This window comes from Nicotiana sylvestris, chromosome 6, assembly GCF_000393655.2.
Source record: "Nicotiana sylvestris chromosome 6, ASM39365v2, whole genome shotgun sequence".
Classification (NCBI taxonomy): Eukaryota; Viridiplantae; Streptophyta; class Magnoliopsida; order Solanales; family Solanaceae; genus Nicotiana; species Nicotiana sylvestris.
In genome coordinates this window covers 6,015,969-6,023,985 of record NC_091062.1, presented here as the reverse complement: position 1 = coordinate 6,023,985, position 8,017 = coordinate 6,015,969, and the positions used below count along the sequence as shown (strand labels likewise).

Below are 8,017 nucleotides of genomic sequence, written 5' to 3'. Positions count from 1 at the left end.
TGAGAGAAACAATTTACTCTTTCTTCAGCATGTATGTTGCAAAATATTATAGAATCCAATGCACTTTCGAAACACTATCAAAACTTACAAATATTTACTTCAATCAAAACTAATCGTTCAAAAAGAAACTTTGAACTACTGCAATGGATACGAATGATTCGTTACCCGTATACACCTTCGGCTATATGCACCTTCAGCTAAGTCAGTGAGACGTAAATTCTGTCCTTGTTAACCCAACGAATCTAATCTGTACGAAGCAAATCAGTTTGTGGCTTGAATGTCCCGAGAACCAAATATGGAAGTATAACCATGCAAGCCATGAATAGAGTGAACTGCAAAACATTGAAGTCAAGGCAAATAATGTTCAATCAGAAGTGAGAAACTGCTAAGACAGACAAGAGATGGAAAGGAAGAGGTAATAATCTAAAATGCAGTGATTTTAAAAGCGAAAAGCACAAAAATGCAACAAGGTCTAGGGGCTTTAAAGCGAGAAGTGAAGAGCACAATTTACAGAAATTAAAAAATATCTAACAATGTTACAACAACATGTAGTGTGTACGCAGACCTTACCCCTACCCCGGGAGGTAGAAAGGTTGTTTCCGAAAAACCCTCGGCACAAGGAGATGAAAAGGAGGCAATGGAACAATAACAACCACATACATCAAGAAGACAGTGCCAACATTCTAAGAATCAGAAAAATAAATGAAAAAGGCAATAATTGAATTTCTATTAAAATAACTAATTTTAGCATCTACTATACAATAATGCCGAGATTAATCCAACTCTTTAAAACCATCCTTAAAACTGAAATTCAAAGAAGTTTCTGATTCTTGTTGAACGTGCACCATTATTTGAAGCACAAACTTCTCTAAAGTACATGGCTTCACCTATGAAGCCATAATCTCTCGATTTGCAACGCTTCGTCGTTTTAAGCAACGAAGCAATGACTTTTAATAACATTGCTTGAATGATATGTTGAATAAACATTTTTCGTTTCTGCCTTTGGTAGGCAATTGTTACTTGGTTCTCTTACATGATTCATTGAAAACAAAAGTGATTTGAAGTTGGTCAACTGTATACTGGTTAAACATAAATAAAGGGACAACAATAATTAACGGAAATAAATAACGTTTAGCCAAGTTCAGGTCATACCACAAGAGGAAGGGTCAACAAGCTCCAAATAGGCCACAGAGCATAACAGAACCTGAAACAAACGACTCGTAAATCTCATTTGATCTAGAAGTTTCAAACTATATCTGTGTATTACTATTTGGATGCACAAATAATTCATGCGATCATTATATCACTTACAATAGGAAAGATAGGAGCCCAAGCACAGTGATGAAGGGAAGGGCAGCTGTACTGGAAATCTCCCACTTCTCATATGACTTCCGGACGCCCAAAGCCAACATACTTGTATATAAGAAAAACATAACATTCAAACCAACACCAAACATCCCAATGTATAGTGGTATTCTGCAACAAAAATGTGAAGAATCGATGAATAAAGCTCCCAATCTATGGCCAAAATGTGCAAGTTTTCTCGAAGCATTATCGGTGAAAAGGTCAAGCAGCTTTAGTAATTCCTAGATATCTCATGCATCTTACTAACAGGCTAACAGCTGCAGTTTGCTAAGTTATAAAAGGATGCTTATGTGAAAGAACAGCATGGATATCTGTATATTTTGGTATCCATTATTCCAAAAATGATCCTTAAACAGAAGTGAAATTTACATGGTCCAATAGCATTAGTGGTTTGAAGAAACTAATTAGGCATTTGGCAAGCTCTATATATGAATACGAAAAATTTCCAAACTTCATATATGCTATATTTTTCCGTGTATTCCTACACATATGCTATTTTATTTCTTCGATCTAGAGTGAATTAGAAGATGGACGCACTTACACACCATATCCAAGGAGAGGTGTCATGACGTATGTTGTTCGCTGATGATATAGTTCTAATTGATGAGACGCGAGGCGGCGTTAACGAGAGATTGGAAGTATGGAAGCAGGCCCTGGAGTCTAAAGGTTTCAAGTTGAGTAGGATTAAGACGGAATATGTGGAATATAAGTTCAGCGACATGACGGGGGAAGCGGAAGTGGAAGTCAGGCTTGACTCACAGGTCATCCTCAAGAGAGAAAGTTTTAAGTACTTAGGGTCAATTATCCAGGGAGATGGGGAGATCGACGGGGATGTTACGCACCGTATTGGGGTGGGGTGGATGAAATGGAGGTTAGCGTCTGGAGTCCTGTGTGACAAAAATGCGCCACCGAAACTCAAAGGTAAGTTCTATAGAGTTGTGGTTAGACCGGCTATGTTGTATGGAGCTGAGTGTTGGCCAGTCAAGAATTCACATATCCAGAAGATGAAAGTAGCATAAATGAGGATGTTGAGATGGATGTGTGGACACACTAGGCTAGATAAGATTAGGAATGAAGATATTCGGGAGAGGGTGGGCGTGGCTCCCGTGGACGACAAGATGCGGGAAGCACAACTTAGATGGTTTGGACACGTGCGGAGGAGAAGCCTAGATGCACCGGTTAGGAGGTGTGAGCGGTTGACTTTGGCAGGTACAAGAAGAGGCAGAGGGCGGCCTAAGAAAAATTGGGGCGAGGTGATCAGGCAGGACACGGGGCGGCTTCAGATTTTCGAGGACATGGCTCTTGATAGGAACATGTGGAGGTCGAGCTAGGGGTAGTCGAGAGTTCTTCCCTTTTTTTACTGGGTAGTCTGATAGAGTTTTGTTTAGGTTTGTTAGCGGTCTGTGTTGTGTTCACATTGTTGTTTTCTTAGTTTTGTGTTATTGTTATTTTCTTTCTGGCTTTTGTTGTTACATGCCTTTTCTTTTATTTCTTTTCTGATATTATTGTCTCTCCTGTTGTGCGGAGAGTCTCCCGGAAACAGCCTCTCTACCCTCTTCGGGGTAGGGGTAAGGTCTGCGTACACTCTACTCTCCCCAGACCCCACTAGTGGAATTTTACTGGGTATGTTGTTGTTGTTGTTATTGTTGTATGGTATATTTCAAATTATCTTACCATTGCGTGCACACTCTTGCTAACGACACACTTAATGCAGTGTTTCCCCATCACTGAATGTAATGAAGCAAAAGAAGAGGTTTCGAAGGTTACTACCTAAACGCAAGGAGAAAATTGGTATTCAAGGCAGGTGCATTTTCAACTCAGTGAAAGAGTCCGATGCAGCCAATCCAAAGGACCAATTATCAAGAGAAAAGAAGATGCAAAACAAATGAAAATATGACTAAAAATTAAAAGTGTACCTAGACATTTCTGACATCTAATAATTGGAGTGTCTCTAACGTGTAAAAACAACCAATCCAATTCAAGAAGCACAGTAGCCAAAACATTAGCTACATCTATTCACATCATGTGAGTTAACTAAAACATCAAAGATGAGCAATATGCCAACAATTGAGGCAGTAGTATATACTATGTAGACAACAATTAAACTACACCATTTTTACTAATACTTGTTTGGAACTGAGATTAGATGTTTTTTTTTCTCTTCAAAGAATAACCAATCATTCCATGTTTATTTACTTATTATTCTCTTTTTCCCCTCTTTCCCTTTTAGGTGAGCAAAACATTTATGCAGTCAAACTTCTCTATAACAGTCATCTTTTATAACAACACTTCGCTATAACGACCAGGTTTTCTTTAGAACCAATTTCCATGTTATGTTATAATACATGTTCTCTATAACAAAACTTCGCTATAGCAGCCAAAAAAATGTTCGGAACTAACGAGGCTTTTATAGAGAGGATTGACGGTATATGAATAACAAATAGTTTACTCTAAAGTAATCTAAGTCAAAGGAGAAATTGAACTCGTAGGCTTACCTCCTAATTCGACCATCATGCCACAAAAGGAAAATCAAATTATGATGCCAATCACCATAGTATACAATGAATAATGCAGAAGCAATCCAAAGAAAATTCTCTAAGATCTCAGTCCATGTCCTTGTCCTGGGAATTGGAATTGACTGTGATTGCGAAACGAACCTAGAACAAGCATCATCCTCAAGATCATCGCCACTCGAACCATACCCTTGACTTAGCCTTTGCCTCACATATCCACCACCACCAACTGGTGTTCCACCAGACATATTAACACAAAATTGTTCTATACCAAAAAAAATCAACAAATTTCACTTTTCTGTAACTCCTTCAAGTTATCTCATAAGTCAGTTAAAAGCTGAAAAAGCCAATCAAACAAACCAGCTCCCAGCAAAAAAATCTCTAAATTTTCTATAAAACCTAACAAAAATCCAACCTCAATTCACTTGTAAAGAATCAAAAAATGCCAACTATATAACAATAAAAAGTAACTGTATCTCCCACCAGTTACCAAATTGCAGCTCATTCAACTATACCCTACATGCCCCCACTTGAATCAAGATTCACACAAGACTTAACTAAATGGTCCAATCTCTAAAACCCATATCAAGAATACAAAATTCTCACAAACCCAAATCAAAAATCAAAACTTTTTGACAACCCAATTCATAAAATAGCAAGATTATAACTATAAATCAAGAAACCCCATCACTACCAGAAAAAAGAGAACTCTTTAGGTTGAATTCTCGAATACCCAAAACGTAAAAACCCAAAGGTTTTTTCACATTAGAGTAATCAATGAACAATTAATGCATATAAGCACAACAAGTGTTGTTACTAATGACAAGAAAAGAAGACAATAAATGGTTTTTAAGAGACTTCGATTGGGCTTTTTTTGGTTTGTAGAGAGAGAGAGAGAAAGAGATCTGCGCATGTAAGTTGAGAGTAGTGAAGAGATTGACAGTTGGGGTAATGCCAGATTCGTTTCTTGTACGTTAGGTAGAATGTTTTTGATTGAAAACTTCTTAATATATAGTTCCCTTATTAAGAAAAATTTAAAATGTTTAGTTTAAGTTTATTGCAGTAATAGAAATCACTTTTCCATATTTTTATTTTTTTGGGGGTTTCACCTTATGTTTCGTGCCGAGACCCCACTTCATCCTTAATACGAAATATATGTAATTTTTATCCGCTCACAAAAATAATAATTAATAAAATATATAAGTTTTTAATATACCGCACATGCTCGCTAAAAGGAAAAAAAATCCATATCAAGTTAAATTGTTATTTATTACGATAGGCTTTTTTCTTCTTTTATTTTACAAAATAATCTTTATCTAGCAACATATGGTAAAGGGGCAGGGGAGGTTGTTTTTACATAGTTAGCAAGAAAGTAAGAAAGATCTAATTGAATTGTAGTCACTTTTGATTATCAAATTGAACTTGTGATATTATAATTTGAGTTGTGATCTCTAGAGATGAATTGTTCCCTTAATAACAAAAGAAAAATGGAGTTAAAACTAGCTGAATTAATGTCGTTTATGGTGGTTTTATTTCGATAAAAAAATTTATTCGTAATATTATTTTGTCATAGTATTTGTCCTCCGTCGTTGAAAATGTTAATGATTAATCACTAGTAAAAATAGAGTTTAATTGTGAAACATATAAAAATTTGTAAGTATTATTCCTCATTATGCATATACAAAAAAATTATCAAAAAAAATAACATCTTGGGATTAGCTTAAAATTCAATATAATATGTGACTGCTCCTAACGGAAACTAACTTTATGGTATAAATAAAATAAAGTGGTTTTATGACACTACATCAGAGATGTTTTGAGATATAATATTATATTTGGGTGGAGACAAGAATTAAAATTTTAAAATAGTAGGACCATGTTGCCTTTTAAGCCATGGCAAGAGTAATGTTCAAAGGAAGCATGCTTTGCTTGCCCACAACTCCACTCCTTTATAAAAGTTTGTTTTTTTTAAATGTCCACTTGAGCCAAGAAAAACTACATCCCCACCCACAAATATGGAAGGCCATCAAGAACCTTTTCATTATCTAATTTAAAAGATTATTGTTAAACAAAGCTTAAATAGATGGACTTTTTGAGGACCCGTGTATAGTAGATAATTTTTTGTACCCAACGTTTATATCAAATAAGTAATTTAATCTTAGCAATTAAAACTAAGATGGATGAGCAGGTTTATTCGAGTAAGGACCTCAGATATCATCCCGGCCCAGAGGATGCACTCTCAGGAGAGGTGGAATACCCGACGTAAGCAATTTTCCCTTAGCTGCTTTTCAACTATTCTTCCTTTCGAAATAATAATCTCTTTGTGCTTCCTGCAGCCGTCGCTTGGCACCCGGAGGCGGTTCTAGATTTGTTAGGATGGATCGGGCGGTTGAACGAGAAGTTCCCATATTGCGTTCGGTCTTGGACGGGCATGGCCAAGAAGTGTTGGGTGGGCAAGAATCATGGTGAGGTTCCCTTACCGCCTATGCTTTGTGTTTTGTGTTTCTTTCTGAGCCCTTAGCGAAAGCGTCTTTCGGTTACTGCGCTGGTGCAGGTGTTGGCGAGAATATGCAGATAAGGTCGCCCTTGGTGGCGAAGCAGGGGCCTTGGAGCCCGACACGAGTAAGAAGAGGAAAAACAGGGCAGCTGTTGACCGTCCTGCGGCAAAGAAAACCAGGTCACTGGAGCATCGAGTCGTTGTTAGGACTGCTGCTTCAACCTAAGAGGCGAGTCCTGATACTGAGGGAGAGAATGATGACGGAAGCCCACACGAGGTTATTATTGTCTTTTCAGTTTCGTTTCAGCTGCAACTGTGTATGAAACATGGGCCCATCAAACTTTGAACTGCACACACACTACAGTTTTCTCATTCGACAACTCGTGGCACTGGTGAAACCCAAATGGCTGAGGATATTTATGTATATTGCATTTTGAAGAGAGGTATTGAACGGAAAGACCAGTCTTTATTGAACTCAATGGCCATTTGTTATTGTAATTTGGGTAAATTAGAGGAAGCAAAATTGCTTTTTGATAAACTATTGGATATGAAATTGAGGCCTTGTAGTAGCACATGCAATGCGCTTATTAAGGGATTTTGTGGCCAATATAGCATCTTGGATGGGTTTGATGTTTTTGTAGTGTTGATGATGCTGGAGTATCACTAAGTTTTAGTTGTTACAATAGGTTAGTGGATGGCTTGTGCCATCGGGGGTTCTTAGATGAAGCACTCTATGTGTTTGATGTAATGGTTGAATTTGGATTAGAACCTGATGCAGTAAGTTACCAAATCATGATTGGCAAGTATTGCAAGGATCATAAAGTTGATTGTGCATTGATGCTGTTAAATAACATGATTCAGTGCAACGTTTCTCCTAGTGTGCACTCTTATACTGCTTTAATTGCTGCGCTTTATAAAGAGAATCGATTAGCAGAAGTAGATGTCTTGTACAATAAGATGTTGGATAATGGATTGGTTCCTGACCATGTTTTGTTTTTTACCTTGGTCAACAATCATCCAAGAGGGTCAGAGATTACTCTAGCATGCACCTTTTTGCGGGCAATTGCCAAAAATGGTTGTGGTATTAACCTTTCTAACATCCCTAGCACTACCAGTCAAAAAGTTACTACAAATATCATATCTGATATTGATCATCTCTTGGGAGAAATTGTGGCAAGAAACTTATCTCTGGCCAATGTTGCTTTCAATATATACATGATTGCTTTATGTTTAGGAGGAAAACTTGATTCTGCTCTTCTTTGCATGGACAAGATGGCAAGCCTTTCTCTTCAGCCTTCACTGTCAGCTTATAACTCTATGATCAAGTGCCTTTACCAAAACGGACTACTTGAGGATGCCAAATCCTTTGTTGAAGTTATGCATGTCAACGCCCCTTTTTTCTACGGGTCGAAATCGGGTATACGACATTGGGAGGACAACTCTATTCCCTTTCGAGAATTGGGTTTTGAAATTTTGAAGAGTCGCCACCTAATGATTATAGTGCATTAGGACACTTTAAGAAATGTTTGAGTTGGAAAAAACCAGAGTTCGGGTAAGGGCTAAAAATTATCTCGAGGGGAAGGTGTTAGGCACCCCTCAAGATCCACTAGTGTGGTCCCGGCCATGTTACAATTGTGACTTT

At 37.5% G+C, this 8,017-nt stretch overlaps 2 protein-coding genes across 2 annotated transcripts; one reads left to right on the top strand and one right to left on the bottom strand.

The window, feature by feature from the left end:
- Positions 1–4,851, bottom strand: LOC104218900 (uncharacterized). Its single transcript, XM_009769498.2, has 4 exons — positions 3,861–4,851; positions 1,312–1,476; positions 1,153–1,204; positions 1–332 (listed from the first exon to the last, which is right to left on the bottom strand). Exons 1-4 carry the CDS (start codon positions 4,124–4,126, stop codon positions 243–245), a joined length of 573 nt encoding a protein of 190 aa, XP_009767800.1. The 5' UTR covers positions 4,127–4,851; the 3' UTR covers positions 1–242.
- Positions 4,852–5,974: 1,123 nt separating this feature from the next.
- On the top strand, positions 5,975–7,801 carry LOC104218899 (uncharacterized). Its single transcript, XM_009769497.2, has 3 exons — positions 5,975–6,140; positions 6,215–6,343; positions 6,433–7,801. Exons 1-3 carry the CDS (start codon positions 6,055–6,057, stop codon positions 6,599–6,601), a joined length of 384 nt encoding a protein of 127 aa, XP_009767799.1. The 5' UTR covers positions 5,975–6,054; the 3' UTR covers positions 6,602–7,801.
- Positions 7,802–8,017: the final 216 nt, after the last annotated feature.

Bases quoted from the DNA above. Each gene is read 5' to 3' on its own strand.
- LOC104218900 (XM_009769498.2), bottom strand. From the start codon at position 4,126: ATGTCTGGTGGAACACCAGTTGGTGGTGGTGGATATGTGAGGCAAAGG. The intron at 1,477-3,860 runs GTAAGCCTACGA...TTTTTGTTGCAG, and splicing joins CATGATGGTCGAATTAGGAG to AATACCACTATACATTGGGA. The intron at 333-1,152 runs GTATGACCTGAA...AATGTTTTGCAG, and splicing joins TGTTGACCCTTCCTCTTGTG to TTCACTCTATTCATGGCTTG.
- LOC104218899 (XM_009769497.2), top strand. From the start codon at position 6,055: ATGGATGAGCAGGTTTATTCGAGTAAGGACCTCAGATATCATCCCGGC. The intron at 6,141-6,214 runs GTAAGCAATTTT...TGCTTCCTGCAG, and splicing joins GGAGAGGTGGAATACCCGAC to CCGTCGCTTGGCACCCGGAG. The intron at 6,344-6,432 runs GTGAGGTTCCCT...GCGCTGGTGCAG, and splicing joins TTGGGTGGGCAAGAATCATG to GTGTTGGCGAGAATATGCAG.